At 42.3% G+C, this 19,308-nt stretch overlaps 1 protein-coding gene across 2 annotated transcripts in view; it reads left to right on the plus strand.

The window, feature by feature from the left end:
* Window positions 1-8,802, plus strand: part of TMEM98 (transmembrane protein 98) — a 64,022-nt gene extending 55,220 nt beyond the window's left edge. For both annotated transcript variants that reach the window (XM_068262457.1, XM_068262456.1), the window contains exons 6-7: window positions 1,135-1,194; window positions 5,804-8,802. In XM_068262457.1, coding sequence (XP_068118558.1) covers window positions 1,135-1,194; window positions 5,804-6,008 — 265 coding nt within the window. In that variant the 3' untranslated portion in view covers window positions 6,009-8,802. The remainder of the gene's footprint in view (window positions 1-1,134; window positions 1,195-5,803) is intronic.
* The last annotated feature ends 10,506 nt before the right edge of the window (window positions 8,803-19,308 follow it).

Raw genomic sequence — 19,308 nt, forward strand, 5'->3', positions numbered from 1 at the left:
CCACACCGTCCTCCTACGATCCTCGGGTCTCTGCCACCGGTCCCGGTAATATATTTGTCTAATAAGACCAGTAATGCTCGCTCCCACGCGTCATCGGGAGCTTACTGCGCAGACGCAGTATGAAGTTTTCTTGTATTGTGCCTGCGCAGTAGGCTCCCGATGACACGCGTGACCACAGCTGCGCAACAGCAGGTCTCAGATGCCAATGAGACCGAGACCAGCAGCAAACGGCGAATTGTTGGAGGGCGGAGCGGGACATTACAGATTCAGGGGGGCCGGTAGAAGCCCCAGGTAAGGGTCCTTTTTTATTTAAAAAAAAAAAACCCAAAGAACTCCTTTAAACATTATCCCTTTTTTTAAATTGATAATTGTTTGAATTCTTACTGGGATAAAAACTAGCACCATATGATGGTACATAATACCTTTAGGAAGGCATCTGTTGGTATTTACAACTTCAGACCAGAGGTTTCAGGTCTTTTTCATTGGTGTGACAATAGGGGATAGAGAGGTAGCAACTACTCTGGGACCCCTGGACCAAAAGGTACCCAACTAAGGCCCTCCAACCGTTGTACTACCTCATCATTGGTGCTATGCTAATAATCACCTCTATATGTGCTTGGATTAGTGATAATCATTTAAAAAAAAAAAATGTTCCTCCTGGTTGCTACACCTCTCTGACACTGCCCTGAGCCTTGGTGGATTTTTTTTAAATGCAATCAAAACTAAAACTAAGGCAAGAAAAGTGACATGAATCTTTATCTAATCAAGAATAGGATCGGGCCAATGTTCTACTAAGTAATCCATCTGACTTCAAAATCGCAAACAAATTATCATGCAAAATGCCAATATTTATGCAAATGTTCCCATCGACTTGCATCTAAACGTGAATCGCACATTGCACACAAGAAAGCAGACCTGTCACCTGAATTTAAAGCGCAGAAATTTTTTTTGCAAATTTGAATACAGATACCAAAATAATGCATTTGCGCCAATGGCATTTTTGAAAAAACGCATATTTGCACACAATTAACAGGTGTAGACACTGCCTGAATCTACATTGATGGCAAATGAGTGATGATGATCCATATATTCTTAGCCAATTACAATAATTAATGCATTTGTTTTTGTATTCAGAGTCGATGATGTGGTCCGTTCCATGTACCCACCGCTAGACCCAAAGCTGCTTGATGCAAGGTAATACTGATAGAGGGAGGGTTTGCAACATGACACAATAGGCTAGCTAAGATTCGGTAAAGGAAGAGAACATCAGTGATTCAGCAAAACTGGAGTCTGCTTATGAGTTTAAGATCTGCATTTATCTCCTAGCAGATGATACTTAACAGAAACCGGGCAGTACAGTGGCTTAGTGGTTGGAATCCCAGCCAGAACACTATGTGCATGAAGTTTGTATGTTCTGTGTCTCTGAGTTTCCTTCAGGCCTTGTTCCCATTGCGTTCTGTTCATGTGGCCGTTAGCGGTGGGCGGTGTTGGACACTTTTTTTTCCGATTCCCGGCGAATGGGTGGGCGATTCATTTTTGTGCTAAGCGGTTTTCTATGCGGTTTTCAAGAGTGGTTTTGTAATACACTCCCTGACGCAAGTCAGGAAGTGAACACTTTGACCCGGAAAAGAATAAATACAATGTATTTCTTCCTAAAAAAACACGACCGCGTTCACTGCACAGAGATTTTGTGAGCGTTTTGTGTTTTTTCTATACCTGCCATTGAGGCGGAATGGCCTCAGAAATGGCACAGGCAGCGCTTTGCTGAGCGGATCGGAAACAAACCGCTCAGCTGTGAACTCTCTCATAGGGAATCATTGCACAAGCGTTCTTAGGGCGATTTTGAAGATCGCCAACGTTTGAAAAAAGGGCAAAAACGCCCTCAGTGTCAACGAGCCCTCTGGATTTCCTTGCACGTCCCAGAAACCTACAGATACGTTAACGGACTTCCCCTTTAATTTGCGCTAGACTAGGATGGACACATGACTATGGTAGGGATTATATTATAAACTCCTGTAAGGGACAGTAAGTGACAAGACTACATATAATCTGTAAAGCTCTGCAGAATATGTCAGCACTATATAAAGGATAATAAATATCTTTTTGGTTTGCTGGGTCACTTGAGCCTGCAGTGTTATCTACCATTCCGCACCTTAAACATGGCCACTAATGATCTAATTCCCCCAATGTGAAGGGAACACGTACCCAATCCAATCTGATCAATGAAATCCATCCAAAATGTGTTTCCTTTCAGTTGGTGGACCAGATTAATAGTTTCTAAACAATCGCATTTATCAAAATCGGCTGGTTGATCATTCTGGAAATTGGACTATTAGTGATCACCTTTAAGGCCCGTACCCACTAGGCGATTTTCACAACAATTTCTCTGCTGACCAGCAATTTGAGCGGCAAACCATTGCTTCCATAATCTTGTGACGTAAGTACAGACGCACAATTACACGAACGATGTTTGGCGACGCGCTGCGATAACGACCGTCATGACAGTTTGGATCTTTAAGTTCCCCCGACGACTCCCATACAAAGTACTGCGATCAATTGACTTCCCGTTTGAACCTGTCGTGCGTTCCTGCAGATAGGGAGATGGATCAGGGAACCTCATTCGCTGGGAGGAGTCGCTGTGAGGTGCCCCGATGCATCTTCAGGTGAGTATTCAGTTTTAGCAAATTAACCCAAATCTGCTGCATCTCTCAGTGTGTTTTTACAGGTTGGAGGGGGAGGTGGATAGGATAAAAGAAAAAAGGCAGGTCCCAGGGACTCATAAGTGCAGGGATGTTCATTCACTGCCATTTGGCAGGCTGGGGTGGGAAGAGGACACAGGCAGCTCCAGACTCTGATCAGTGGTGTTACCTTGGAGCTATAAAGTGTCATGTGTCAAAAAAGATCAAAGCATTTGGTGAGAGGCTCTTAGGTGACTTTCTCCTAAAAGGTGGCCCACAGAGGTGTCCTGTGAAGCATTTGTTTTAAGCTGTCCATAGATATAAATGCACTAGAGAGGGACAAGCATGCATGCATGTTAATTTGCAGCTATGGAGTGCTTAAGTTTGGGACAACGTAGCTATGGCGTAACAAAAAACAAAGCAGATCGAGAGCTCCAATAGTGCAGTAGGTCAAACCAATTGGTCATAAGAGTAAATATATGAGAATATACTCACAAAGGTGGGTTATCTCTGGTAACCACTCAGTAGGCAGGTGGGGAGATTAAACCCCGACCCCTCTCAGGTTAAAAATGTCGCTCTCCGTAAAAGTAGAAGGGAGATAAAACCCCTTCACTAAGGGTGGACACTCAGTATAAACAATTGTTCAAAACAGAGGCGCCAGACCAGGTTGAAATAGTTAAAAACGGTTTAAAAATGGGGAGGAAGTGGTGGACTTACCTCCCACAAGTAGACTTATGATCAGTTATTCACTGAAAAATATCTTTATGCAAGTAGACTCCAGAATGATAGCAACACATTTCACGGGTTACATCCCGCTTCATCAGGCAATATGTGGAGCTTGTAAAGATCCAGACCAGATATGAGCTTCTCCAGAGATGCGCATACCTGGTCTGGATCTTTACAAGCTCCACATATTGCCTGATGAAGCAGGATGTAACCCGTAAAATGTGTTGCTATCATTCTGGAGTCTACTTGAATAACGATATTTTTCAGTGAATAACTGATCGTGTGTCTACTTGTGGGAGGTAAGTCCACCACTTCCTCCCCCTTTTTTAAACAGGTTTTAACTATTTTATCCTTATCTAGCGCCTCCGTTTTGAACAATTGTTTACTATAGCGTAACAAGCTGATCAGTAAGCAGCGCAAGGGTTCGAAAAGCGCAGCTCAGTGCGTGCAGCGCAAGTATTCTGAAAGCGCCACTCAGTGATCAGTAAGCAGTGCGAGTATTCTGAAAGCACTGCTCAGTGATCGGCAAGCAGTAGCTGTTTGGCAAGCAGTGTAGCGGGGTGTTTAAGTTTGGCACAATTGGTAAACATCACAAGAATTTGGAAATTGGTGCTCACTGATCAGTAAGTGACGCATGTCTTCGTGATGTGCAGGCTGTTTAGCAAGCCGTACAACAGGGTGTGTTAGGCGTAGTGATAGAAAGGTTAGGTGTAGAGAAAGGAAGGGCTATTGTGAGGGGATAAATTAGGATTAGTTTCATAGGTTTTGGTATTTTGACCCTTCTTGTACTACCGTATGTGACGTGCCAGTACTACTGCTCCATGATGTAATGTTTCCGATATATGTATTGTAGAGCGCTGCATAGGTTTGCATTTTATAGATACAAAATAACAATAACCTCAATATGGAAAAGGCAACAAAGTATGGCTGACTGTGGAAGTAAAACTGCCAGATTAGGTAATTAGGATAGGTCTATGGGTGCCTCTCAGGCATACTTTGTTCGGGCCTGTTCACACTACAAGAGCTTCTTAAAGAGAAGTAAGAATGGGGGGGGGGGTACTCACCTCGGGAGGGGGAAGCCTCCGGATCCTAATGAGGCTTCCCTCGTCCTCTGTCCCACGGGGGTCTCGCTGCAGCCCTCCGAACAGCGGCCCGACAGACCTGACAGCCTGTTCAATATTTACCTTTCCAGGCTCCAGCGGGAACGCTGTTGCGGCTCTTTTGACAGAGATAGGCGGATATAGCCGATCTCCCTCGGGTCCGCTTTACTGTGCAGGCGACTTGCGCCTGCGCAGTAGAGAGGCCTGACGGAGATCGGCTATTTCCACCTATCTCAGTGGGAAGGAGCGGATACTGCGCCTGTGCTGGAGCCCGAGAGGTAAATAGGCCACTCCAGGAGGATTTTCGAGGCCGCCGTGGGACGGAGGAGGAAGGGGGAAGCCTCAATAGGATCCGGAGGCTTCTCCCACCCGAGGTGAGTACCCCCTAGGGGAGGTTTTTTCCTTACAGATTTTCTTTAAGCGCTAGCGATTTTGAAAAGCTCTTGCTAATGCAATACTATGGGGGATTTTTACAAAATCACATCGCTCCAGTGTGAACACTCACATAGGATAACATTAGCAAGAACTTTTAAAATCACAAAGGGCTTAGAAAAGCTCTTGTAGTGTGATTGAGCCCCAAGTTCCATAAAATCAAACAAATTCACATTTTCCAGGAAGTGAAAGAAATTAGCCAAATAAAGGTGCCCATATACTTATGGATTTTCCCAACTGATTTCTGACACATTAAATCACTCTGATCAAATCGGCTATAAATTGATGCCCCCAATGTGCCAGTGATCGATTTCAGCCAAAATTCGATCAGAAGATATTAATCGATCAACAGCACATGGTGTTGTACTGTGTCAAGCAAGCACTGCATCCGGCTGCCTGTAGTGACCCAGCAGCATGTATGCATTTACATACACCACAAGGGCATTTTGACATGACAGCAGCACAGAGGAAAGAAGGAGCGCGTTAGCTGAAGACATAAAAGTGCTGCACTAATACTATGCATAGGGCCCCAGGGAGAGCAACATTAGCAGGGGAAGTGCTACTCACTCTAGCACCTCACCTTCTACGGCATAGATACCGCCGTGCCCCCGATCGACTAGCAAAGAGAGGACCTGTGCAATCGCAGATGTTTTTTTTTAATAGAAATCAATTGAATTTACAACCGGGTAGCATGTTGAGGCAACAATCTTCAGCAGATCGCACGCAGTGATTGAATCTGCCGAGGAATTTCTCCGTGTATGGGCATCTTTACTTTACTTTGTGTGGGCTTCCACTTTTATCATTTAGAATTAAACATATAGATTGCCAAACACACCTTGAAGCGTAATTTGTACCTTTCATTTTCAGGACGACTGCTCTCCTGCTGTCTGTCAGCCATCTTGTTTTGGTGACCAAGAATGCCTGCCACATGGCCATTGGGATGGACTGGATAGACCAATCGCTGTCAGCTGCTGAGGAACACATGCAGGTTCTCCGGGAAGCTGCTATAGCTACAGAACCAGAGAGGCCCATCTCAGGAGCTGAAAACTTTCTGCAAGAGCAATCCATATAAGTTCATGCTGATAAGAAATGGACTTTAAAAACATATGTATGAAAACTTTTACTTTTTGCTTTTGTTTTGGGCAACGTAACCAGTCATGTAGAGTCATTGTTTGCCTGCTTCTTTTCAGTTGTTTTTGCAGGAACAGGTTAGTTTCCTACAACAGAACCCAAAATTTTCCGGTACTTCAGTTGTAGCAGGCCAACAGTCTACTAATGAAAATCACTATGTTGGATGCTGAACTCGTGACAGCCTTTTGTGCTTAACGTGAGCATGAAGCGAGCTACATAAAAAATACTCACCTAAGAGGAGGGAAGGCTCCGGATGCCATAGTGCCGTCCTGGTTCTTTCTCCACCCCCCAGGTGAAGTTATTTGACCAGTAGGTTATAAGTCTCTGGCCCTCAGGCAGCCTTTGGAATTACTCGTGTCCCTGAGTACTTTCGAAGATGAGCGGACCTGTACTGTGATGACGCAAATCAGGGCTTGCGCATGCGTAGTAGGGATGCTCCAATCTTTGGAAACCTTACAAGGAGTCCAAGGCTCGAAATCTAAACAAAGAACAGCAGTGAAAAAAAAGGAGACGGAGAGGACTGGGATACATGTCAAACTCTGGCCCGCAGGCCAAATCTGTCCCTCAGAGCCATTAAATTTGGCAATCAAGTGGTTTCCCCTCTTTGCATAATGTTTGGCCCACTCTAGACCACCAGGGAAGCTATATTGGAGGTGAAGCCCTAAAACACAAGGGAAGCAGTTTGGGGGAGGTAGGGGCAAAGCACTAAACACTAGGGAACTATATGGGGAAGGGGTGGGGGCACTAGACACCAGGGAACAGTATGGAAGGACGACGACCACTAGCTGCCAGAGAACTTTATATGGGTTGAAGAAGAGCCATTAGATACCAGGGAACTTTATAAGGGAGGAAGGTGACCAGTAGACATTTAGGTTGGCCCGTGACTAGGTCCCAGTGTTTAATTTCGGCCCACTTTGCATTTGAGTTTGACACCCTTGCTCTATGGGATACAGGGCCTTCCCCCTTAGGTATTAAATGCTTTATTTTAGGTTGCTTCAGGTTTTCTTTAAAGAGTAACTGTCAGGCTGCAGAAGCTAATTTAAACCTCTATTCTCCTGTGTTAAACAGTTTAGAAGGAAGCCCAAAAGCAATTAGTGAAGATAAAAATCTCAGTTACCTTTGATGTGTGCTTATCAGCAAGTCTGTTATTCTTAAGAAGACGCAAGCCGCATACCATACTGCAAAGCATTCTGGGGCTCTCCCCTCGGCTGCTAATGAGACGTTACAGCAGCTTGTAATCGCGTAGCACTGATAAATCTCGGGCAGAGTACACTGCAGGAGTCAGCTATTGTTCCTAGCCACATGGCTCATTAATATTCACTGCACACTGTGTTATTTAGTACCAGCTTATCTGTGATCAGGAAGCAGGCAGGACATGACGACACATTTGACAGAAAAACATGGAGCCTGCCATGAGCTGTCAGGAGCATCTATCTCTGCATATACTATATACAAATTCTGTGAAATCCAAACGTGGACAGTGAAATGCATATGTAATGTAAGTACAGCCAATCTTTAGCTACTGATATATGTGTTTATTTTCTCTGAGACCTTATACCTAACAGCTCCTCTTTAAAGTAAATATATGGTGCCGTGGGAAGGGGTGGTGGTGGTTGGGGTTAGAGTTAGTTACGTAGCTAAGTAGCAGGAAGACTTTAGACGGACCAAAAAAAATCCTGTTAAAACCCATGACAAAACGCATTGCAGGGTGTTTGCAATTTGCAGTGGAAAACAGCATAGATTTAATTAGCATCTGTTAATTTGGGTGCCAGCTGCTTCCGATAGTCTGAATATAGTTTTAATATCAATAATGTTATATTAGATATTTTACTACCTGTTTCTGTTAACTATACCTCACAGTAATCCTCCTAATTACCCATAACACTATCCACCCCCATGGCATGTGAATGCTGATATCTTGGGTTTTGCTATATGATGGCCATTAACCAGTCCTACTGCCTGCTCTGCCGATACCTAAACCCCAGCACCCGATTTACTCAGTTGGCACCCTCATAACCGAAAATTACATCGATCTATGGCGGTGCCTAAACACCCAGTCTGTATTCAACCAAATTAGCAGGTTCATGGAAGACAATCCTAAGAGATTGTGAATCAGATGAAAATTTTCACTTGTATGCAGCTTGAAGCCGGGTCATTCCAACGCGTCAGGAAACATAAAAAAATTGCTGATCAGAGAGATTTTAAGTTTTTTGCCAAAAGCTAATCACCAGATCAGTTTACTTCCTTTTTGCCACAAGAACGACAAAACAAAGCAAATGCTCCAAAATCACTGGGCATAAATAGAAAACGGCTAGGCACGTCGGGAATCGCTACTGCAAAACGCTGAACGTTTGCAATTACACTTCATTTTTGGTGTGAATTAGCCCATAAACAGCAGTTTTACCGATGTGCTGCTCATCTTCCGGCTAATTTCTATAAGAAAGAAGGGGCAGGAGCAGGGACTACAATAGCCATCGCCTGTGGATTGCTGAAGGATGTGTACATTGCTTACACTAGAAAACATAGCACTTCCATACTGCTTGCACCATCAAAGGCACTCATTTATGTTGCTTATTGAGAGCTTTTTGTCTTTTGGTTTAGTGTTGTGTGTATATATATGTTATGTCATTTCAATTTCTTGGTTTTACTTTAAAAGCAAAGCGTGTTTACTGTTCACATTCTCCATTAGATGTAGATCTTTTCACAACAATAAAGTCTTAATTACCTCGTCCAAACCAGTTTATTATATATAAAAAATAATATATATATATATGTTGGTGGCAATGATAAGTAGTGCAACCATAATATTTTACTCTGAAGAGATCGTAGGACCTTCCTGGCTACCTGCTGTCTGGATGTGCTCATCTGTATGGGAACAGTCAATGTAGATGAATGTCAAAGAGCTGCTATTAATGCTGGCTTTTCATGCAACCTGTTTGGGCCAATTTTGCTTATCCCAACTCTAGACTTAAAGAGAACTTCAGCCTATACAAACATACTGTCATTAAGTTACATGAGTTATGTTAATTAAAATAGGTAATATAATCTTTTACCCACCGTTTTAAAAGAACAGGCAAATGTTTGTGATTTCATGGGGACAGCCATCTTTTTGGTTGAAAGGAGGTGACGGAGAATAAGACAGTTCCAACTGTCCTGTGTCCTGACTACCCCTCCCAGCTGTGCACGCTAGGCAGCAACATCAGAAATCCCATCATGCTTTACACAGCATCAGGGGAAAAATAAGTGGGCAGATTTCTTTGATGGGGCGGAGCCTAGCTTCTGTGCAGCTAAAAACGAGGCTTGGGTAAGAAAAACAAAGTTCTGTTGATGTGAAACTGTTAAAGAAACACCAAGCCTTTTCAGTGCTGCTGAGTAAATTTTTAGTCTGGGGGTTCACTTTAACCACTTCACAACTGAGGGATTTTACCCCTTGAGCACCAGAGCAATTTTCACCTTTCAGCGCTCCTTCCATTCATTCGTCTATTTACTTTACCATTACTTATCGCAATGAAATAAAAATCTTGTTTTTTTCGCCACCAATTAGGCTTTCTTTAGGTGGGACATTATGCCAAGAATTATTTTATTCTAAATGTGTTTTAATGGGAAAATTGAAAAATGATTTTTTTTTCCCCACATTTTTTTTCTGTTTTGGGCCATTATAGTTTTTAAATAATGCATGCTACTGTAATTAAAATCCATGTGTTTTATTTTCCCATTTGTCCCGGTTATTACACCGTTTAAATTATGTCCCTATTACAACGTTTGGCGCCAATATTTTATTTGAAAATAAAGGTGCATTTTTTCCAGTTTTGCATCCATCCCTAGTTACAAGCCCATAGTTTATAAAGTAACAGTGTTATACCCTCTTGACGAATATTTAAAGAATTTAGTCCCTAAGGTAACTATGTATTTTTTTTTTTAATTGTAATTTTTTTTCTTTTTATTACAAAAAAACCCCCACCAAAAATGGGGAGTGTGGGAGGTAATGAGTTAATTTATAATATAACACTATTTATATATGAAAAATGTTTTTGGGTGTAGTTTTACTATTTGGCCACAGTAATTTCTTGTGCAAGCATCCTGTAAGCGTAGGAAGTATGCTTACAGGAAGTGCAATGAGGCTGGGAAAATCACAATGATCGCACTGCTTCTCATAGAAGCAGCCAATCATTGCTGGGGGCTTAGATCAACGAACGATTTTTCCCGTTCATTGATCTCCGGGCGAGTGGGTGGCGGCATGCACGAGCGAGCGGGAGCGCGGACAGCGGCGGGGGGTGCGTGTATCTACGCCCCTGATGGGTAAAGGGTGTTAAAAGGGGCGTAGATACACACACCTGCGATGGTAAAGTGGTTAAAGGGAACCTTAACTCAAAACAAAAAAAAAACATGAGTTTCACTTACCTGGGGCATCTAACAGCCCCAGGTTCCCTTTAACCTTCCTGGCGGTAAGCCCGAGCTGAGCTCGGGCTATGCCGTGCAGGAAGATATCTCAGCCCCTGGTGGGGCGATTTGCGCCATTTAAAGCACTTTGCTAGCCGCGCGCACAGCTTGATCGCCGCCGCTCTGCGGCGATCGCCCGCACGCAGCGGGAGAAGAGCCCCCCCCCCCACCAGAGCCCTGCGCTGCCCGGACCAATCCAAAGCGCTATGGGCTGGATCGGAGGCGTCTGACGTCAGGACGTCAGCTAACGTCATTCCGATCGTCGCCATGGCGACAGGAGAAGCCAAACAGGGGAGCGCGTTATATACGCGTTCCCCTGTTTGCTATTGATGCCGGCGACGATCGCACTAGAGGGGCACATGCGCCCTCTAGTGGTGTTTCATGTAGCTACCACTCTGGTAGCTTTACATGAAACAAAAAAAAAAAAAAAAGAAAAAAAAAAAAAAAAAAAGAGGATTTTTGCCTATTTGGCAAAAAAAATTAACCGCCAGGGAGGTTAAGCTGAGCTAGCATTCATAGCTACCCTGTTTTTAGCTCTGCAGAATGCCCGTGCTGTGACCCCAATAATCTGAGGCCCATGGCACAAGCCATGCTAAGACATACCCTAAAAAGGTCTTCAATATGAGAGGGGCCTCATATATCCTCAGGGGCCCCACAAGGGACTGTAGAGATCAAGGTTACTGTCAGTACCGTTTCAAAATGTAAGGGGCTCCACATATTTTTGTACAAAGCCCTATTTTACTTAAAACATGCAGCAAGGTGGCGTAGTGGTTAGCATGCTCGCCTTACAGCGATTAGTCCCTGGTTCGAATCTCTGACAGGGCACAATCTGCACGGAATTTGTATGTTCTGCCTGTGTTTGCATGGATTTCCTCCGGGTACTCCGGTTTCCTCCCACATGCTAAAAACAAAGATAAGTCAATTTGCTTTCCCCTAAATCAGCCCTAGACTACGATAAACACACTACGCGATATAGACATGGCTATAGTTGGGACTAGATTGAAAGCCCATCTTAACGACAGTTAAATGACAAGACAATATACTCTACAAGAATATGGATCCAGAAGCGCCAAACAGTATCCAATCTTGATGGTGTGCCCAGGTCTTCTCCCCAGTACCAAGAGGGTCACAAACGTTTATCCACTTCAAGGTCCTACACCACACAAAACAATTTATAGTTCAATCTTTTATTATATCATCAGAGATAATGACAGGCAATGACAGTTGATATAATAAAAGAGCACTGAGCTATAAATACTTTTGTATGGTGCCAGTCCTTGAAGTCGATATAAAGACAATATAATCTGTACAGGGCCGGTTAACATGTTGGTGCTATGCAAGAATAATAAAATTTCATTTGTCCATAGCAGTCTCCATTTGTTAGGATTCTCCACCCTTTATTATTTCAGCTGGTAATCAGTTAACCGGAAGGGCCCACTGCCGCTTACAGGTGTATTGTTCCTGAACCTGGCATGCCCCATGTACATGGACTAGCACTTTTGAACTCTACACGTATAAGATTAAAAACTGCTCATGCACAGTAAAAGGATGCACTTGTTGCTTTTTTTTTGCTTTCTTTTAGTGGGCCAAGTGCAGTAAGGGAACTTAAAGAGACACTGAAGCGAAAAAAAATATATGATATAATGAATTGGTTGTGTACTATGAATAATTACTAGAAGTTTAGCAGCAAAGAAAATATTCTCATATTTTTATTTTCAGGTATATAGTGTTTTTTCTAACATTGCATCATTCTATAATATGTGCAGATTACACAACACTCAGCATTCAAAATTATTCTTTCAGAGCAGTCTGTGAAGTTATGACCTCTCCTCTAGCAGAGAAAAAGTAAACAGTTCACTTACAGTTGAGATAATAAAAGTCAGATAACAGCCCTCTCCACGACTAAACTTAGAGAGCTTAATGGCTTGTTGGCATAGAGATAACTGGAGTTTCTCAACTCTTCCTGTACTGGAAACAATTAGACTGATGTATCTGATCTTAATGTTTTATTTCTTAGCTGTACTACACATACAAATCATAATATCATAATTATTTTTTCGCTTCAGTGTATCTTTAAGCCTGCCAAACTGAATTGTGCTCATTCAGGCAGTGGGTGTTTCATGCCGGACTTGGTCTCAGTCAGAAGATTAAAAGGAAATGGGGACCCTGGAGACTGCTAAGGAGTTTAAAATACAATAGGAAAAAGAAAATGGGTCCGGCTTCTTATTACATTTTGCCCAGTTTGGATACTCTTTAAATCTGTAAGGAAGGCAGAATTTTTAGCTTCTCACTGAACAACTAATCAACCAATCCTACCTTTTTTTGAGAGCCATCCTGAGCCTTCTTCTTGCAAAGCCCCACGGTTGTGCTTGGGTGAGAGTCCTACACGATCAATAATTCTTGATTTCCAAAAGCCAAAGCAAACATTAATCCATGTGAAAGTAATAGAATCCAGTATTAGTCAAAAGTATTACTGCTGCAACAACACTAGTCTGTTTCAGGCTTCCACGCGCCCTTTTTCAAGCATTAATACAAAACAGGCAGATAATCATATACACGTGAATTCATTTACATAATGCTGAGCTAGGCAATGGCAGCAAGGTGGCCACACAGGAAATGCATTTCCTGTTCAGCTGCCTTCTACCATTGCTTCACTACGCATAGTTTAATGCACTTAACTTTCGACCATAGGGCCCTATCACAATACCGGTATTGAGGGGAAGTTTGAGTGCAGGCGGCTACAGGGCCCGATGTTTATTGGGCATTGCGGGTGCTTAAATTTCCATTCAATGCAGGTATTACAATGAGGGGCCTATAGCAATGCCTGAAAAATTAGGTTAGGTGTGTGGGTAGTGAAAGGGGCACTATGGCGAAAAATTTTAAAATTTAAAATATGTGCAAACAAAGAAGTACGTTTTTTCCAGAGTAAAATGAGCCATCAATTACTTTTCTCCTATGTTGCCGTCACTTACAGTAGGTAGTAGAAATCTGACAGAAGTGACAGGTTTTGGACTAGTCCATCTCTTTATAGGGGTTTCTCAGGGATTTATTTATTTTCAAAAGCCCTTGGTGAATGGCAGTTGCTGTGTCCAACTGCCAAAAAAACAGTGTAGCGAACAAGGAAGCTGGCCAACATCATTATTTAAGTCCTATTTAGGGACTATGTTGATAAAGAATAAAAGCCTTGCTGAGAATCCCCTATGAAGAGACTACCACCTACTGTAAGTTATAGCAACATAGGAGAAAGGTAATGTATGGGTCATTTTACTCTGGTATAAACATACTTGTCTATGTTTGCACATATTTAAACTTTTACAATTTTTCGCCATAGTGCCCCTTTAAGGTTAGCTATAAAGAGGGGTTGGTTAAGGTTATGCTTCGGTAATGGGAGGGTTCAGTGTGAGAACAGGCTTATGTATAGCTAATTTTACTTTTTATAGTAGAATCTCTGGAAATCTGATATTTTATTATCAGGTTTTCTGGGTGCCCAAACTTCCCCAACTCCCTTTTGGCAAATATGTATAAACATTATTGTATTCCCATTTCAAGGCTGTAAATCCACAGCAGTCCCTACACATCCGTCATTGACTCACTTATCCAAACTGTTAGGTGTACAAACATATCACTGCTCCCTTGCAATGCACCCCCCTTCCTATATCAGACATATAAATGTAAATAAATACAATACAAATGTCAAGAAATTGCAATTCACAAAAATGTGAAGCATTCGGTACAGTGTTTGGTATTTATTTCCAGCTTTGACCAGTCAGTAACTTACTATTTCCATGCAATAGGAAAAAGCTACAGAGCCCTGCTGATCTGATGTACTGGTGGACGGGTCTTCAGAACAGAGTAGGAAAATGAGACATTTAAAGGACAACAGTAATGAGTAGGTTATGGAGGCCTGCTATATTCATTCCCATTTAAACAAAGCCTGGCTATCCAGCTGATCCTTTGCCTTTAATACATTTAGCCATAGACACTGAACAAGCACATGCAGATCAAGTGTTTCTGACATTGTCAGATCTCACGAAATACGCTGCATACTTGTTTCTGGTGTTATTTAGGCACCACTGCAGCCAAATAGACCAGCAGTTCTGCCAGGCAACGGGTATTGTTTAAAAGGAAATAAATATGGCAGCCTCCATATCCCTCTGGTTACAATTGTCTTTTAAAAGCATTTTCTGTATCCCTTAAAGGGAATCTGAAGTGAAAATTAAAAACTTATGATATAAAGAATTGCATGTGTATTACAGCTAAGTAGTACAACATTAGTAGCACAGATATGAGTCTCTTTTTGCTTCCAGTACAGGAAGAGTTAAGAAACTTCACTTGTCATCTTCACAAAAGAGCTACTCTGAGCTTTCCAACTAATTTAGTCAGAGAGCAGTGCTATTTTCTAAAGCACTTGTACATCAAAGAAACAATGAAAGACATTTTCAGATAAGGTTTTACTGCAGTGAAGTTCAAAGGGTCATTAGCTCCGCTCTGTTTCATAGTTTAAAATGCAGAGTGTAGTTTGTAAGCTACAAATATTAGAGAATGCAGCAATGTTATAAAAACAAGCTATATACCTGAAAATAAAATTATACTCCTTTCTTTGGCACTAATGTCCTATTAATTATCTATACTACACATACAAATTATTATACAAGTTTTTTTTTTCTCCTGTGAGTCGGACTCCAGATGTAGCTAGCTGCTGATTGGCTACTGCAGAAGTGCCAGGGTTAGGAACTTTGTCAAAGGTGTGTGTGTGTTGGGAGGAGGCTATTTAGGCACTTAGAGAGGGGATTAGGCAGAAGGTGTGTGTGTGTGGGGGGGTTCTATTTAGGCACTAACCAGGGGGTGGTTAGCCATTAGGTGGAGGGAAGGTTTCTTTATATGCACTTACAGGGGCAAAGGCATTAGGTGGGTGGGGCTTAGCATGGGTGGATGTGGTTTTGAGCACATGGGGTGGGTTAGGGATGTGGTGGTGGTGGTGGGGTTCTTTTTAGGCACTAAGAGGGGAGTCTTCAAGTGAGAATGGTTGCCAAGTAGTGCATAGTAAAATATCAGCTATGTAAATGACTGATAATTTATTAGTAGCAGCACCACCCAACTTATGCGGCACCGCCATAAAAAGTACTAATCTTTGAGAAGGCTCATTACTAAGATCATACTTCATATAAATAGCTGAGCATTAAAGTGAACCTCCAGACTAAAAATTGACTCAGCAGCACTGGAAAGGCCTGGTGCTTCTTTAACTGTTTCACGGCATCAGAACTTTTCTCTTATACAAGCCTCATTTTTAGCTGCACAGAAAAAAACTGCCCAGGCATTTTCCCCTAATGCTGTGCAAAGCATGATGGGATTTCTGATGTTGTTCTCGTTCTGCTGTTTTGGTGCAATTTTTTTTTTTTTTTTTACATTTTGAATTTGACTTTTGAAGCCTAGTGTGTGCAGCTGGGAGGGGTGATCAGGACACAGGACAGTTGGAACTTTGTCTCATGCTCCCTGTTACCTCCTTTCAACCAAAAAGATGGCTGCCCCCATGACAAAGATGGCAGCCCCCATGAATCACAAACATTTGCCTGTTCTTTTAAAACGGGGTGGGTAAGAGATTATATTACCTATCTATTCTAATTAACATAAATAATGTAACTTAATGACAGTATGTTTGTTTAGGCTGAAGTTCCCCTTTAAAATCCTTTTTGCATGTTACTCATCTTTCCAGGTTGAAGCCCTTGTAAAGGGTTCCCTTGTATTACTGTATTTCATCGAAATTCAAATTATAATGCAGAATTGTTTGAGTAAGGTTATTCATTGGCTGTTAGTTGCTAGGGAGTGTGGCTGCAGAAAGGATTGCAATCTTCCGCCCATACCACAACACTGACTGCACTACTGCTGGGAACATGCAACGTAATCAACCACTGCGGTAATGGAGAGCTGCCCTTAGGAGCAGGATTACATCTATCGATGATGGGCAGATTCAACCAAGAGACAAATGTCTGATTGAATCTGATTAGAGAGATATCTGTTGGCTGACCATATACCACAGGCCGTTTCCCAACCAATTTCAGAATCTGTCTTATGACGCCACATCCGCTGCCTTGCAAGCACAACGCTGTCCCCCATAATGTAAAATGTTCCCCTCCCCCCTGATGCATGAAACTTTACCTGTCCGTGTCCACCATCCATACATGCGCACCACCTGGTTGCCGGTGTACACGTGTGACATCACACATGCACCCAAGTTACTCCAGCAACCACGTGGGGCGTGTGCATGGACGAAACCCAGAGCTAGCAGCGGACTAATAAAATATAGTGCATTGTGGGCACATTGGACATTAGGGGGACAGCGATGGGAGTTGTCGCTCATCCCGATATAGCTTGCAATTAGTGGAAAGAGAGGAACAGTCGGAGCACCAGCTCATGCACATAGGGATTTATTGCAGTCGTATAGGCGTACAGGCATTCCAACAAGGTTACATGAGAGAGAGATACACAGGGTAACCAAGGACGCACTCGCAACAGAACCTAAGCGTAGCGCCGGATAGGTTGTACCTCCCAGAGCGCCGATTGGACACTGTGGTAAGCGACCCCGGAAGTGGGCGGGAGATACCCCGGAAGCGATCGTAGCCGCGCTAATGGCGGCACGCACTCGGTAGCGGTTGATAGACAGTGGGGAGTGGTAAGTAGTTATGTATTTGTGTATTTATATGACTGCATATCTGTATAGCTTTTGATACCTGTGGTCTCTGAGGAAGCGGCAGTTGCCGTGAAACGGCTGTAAGGCCTGTGTATCTCTCTCTCATGTAACCTTGTTGGAATGCCTGTACACCTATACGACTGCAATAAATCCCTATGTGCATGAGCTGGTGCTCCGACTGTTCCTCTCTTTCCACTGATTGCTGATTTACGTGAGCACATTCATCATAGGAGCAGCCTTATAGTGACCGTCCTCAGCAAGCGTTTGGTGCCCACCTACACTTCTCTGATCCATAATAGCTTGCAATTACCGTCGCGCACCTGATTGACCATGATACCCCCCAACAACTAGCAGCATGCAAGATTGATACATGGGACCAATTTCGGCTGGAAGAAAATTGGTTGCACCGTCAATCGGGCATGCTTGTGACGGCATAGATTTTCATCCAATTCGATAATGATTATCGAATTGGATAGGCGATCGGCTGGCGAGTCGATAAATGTATGGCCACCTTCAGAGGCTAACGTTATGTTGAGGACCTAATCCTATGGGTCGTTCACAGTGCGAAGTTAGTGTCAGATTGTGACGTTTAGCATTATGGTAATTCACTGCTGCAGTGCTTTACCTCAAAACGCACAAGTTACCAGGTGCAGGAAAGCATACTTTTCATTTCCTGTATGCTTTACTGCACCTAATTGTATGTGATCGAAATGCAGCTTTAATGAGCGTTACCACCTTTTTTTTAGTTGCCTTGTAATGCTGCGTCTTGACTTTAACGTTACATCACAATGCAACGTCCCACTGTGAATGTAGCCTCAACGTTTTTATAACAACTTAAAGTGGATCAGAGATGAACTTTTACTCATTGCAGAATTGTGTTCCTTTCCTAATGTTTATAGGGCATTCCTCAAGCCAAATACTTTTTTGTTTTTGTTTTAATGCTCTAATTCCCTATAAACTAGGGAAATAAGCCACGCCCACAGGTTTTCAGAGAGCCAAGGCACTTTCAGACAGTAGCAAGGGCTCATGGGAGCTCAGTCTGGGCAGGAGGAGGGGGAGGTGTTACTAGCCAGAGATTTCAAAGGCAGAGGGGAGGAGGGGGATTAGGTATTTTTGCTCAGGTTACAGATAAGCCTGCCCCTGTGTAATGTTTACAAACAACATGGCTGCTGTCACTGTATCGCAGGAAGAAATAATAATTTTCTATTAAAGCGGTTTGCAGCTAGATTTGCTGTGTAAACTATCTAAACTTTACATAAGATATATAGACAAGTTACTTGTTATAGTTAGTTTTTCATCTTAGATCCGCTTTAATGTGCAATTTTTTTTTTTAGAACTTAATTTCTATCAAATTAATATTCCAAAGACCAAAACAATAAAAGCACAATAACAAATTACAAGACACAAAGTTAATGTAAACAATTTTATTTTAATTTAGGATCCACAAAATTCCCTCCCTCCCCCTGAAAAAAAAAATATAAAAAATGTTCACGGATTGCCCCAAAATACAACATTCTGTAAACGTGAATCCTGTCAGCAGAAGATAAATTCATATTCTCTATTTCTTTGTCCAATTTAAAACGTTAAAAAACTGTAACATATTGCTTGTCCATGCTGTGTTTCTGCTGAAAGCTACATTGATTCAAAATACTTCTGGGATTTGGCGCATCTGGACAAAAGTTCTTAACATTTCAAACAATAGTAAACTTTCTCTCTATATATATATATTTATATCCATATATATATATATTTACTTTAAAAAACTGGGGCCAATGCGATAAACTGCAGACATCTTATACACTTGAGACTTGATAATCTTAAAAACACACATTGCATTGTTGTAGTGTATAAATAGACCATTAACAGAACATACAAAAAGTAGACTATGAAATTACACAGGAAACTAATAATCATGGTGAATTGTGATAATACTTCCAAATGTATGCTTTTCAAAGGCTGTCCGTTATGGAATACAAACTCATCCCAAATTAACGGTTAAAGAAATATTACCACAGCAGATTGTACTGTCAAAGAAAATGACTAGAGACCTGGTTAAACATTGGCTTGGATCTAACCAAGTCATCTAATCAACAGCGATCAATTAGAGTTGTCT

Source organism: Hyperolius riggenbachi, chromosome 12 (genome assembly GCF_040937935.1).
Source record: "Hyperolius riggenbachi isolate aHypRig1 chromosome 12, aHypRig1.pri, whole genome shotgun sequence".
NCBI lineage: Eukaryota > Metazoa > Chordata > Amphibia > Anura > Hyperoliidae > Hyperolius > Hyperolius riggenbachi.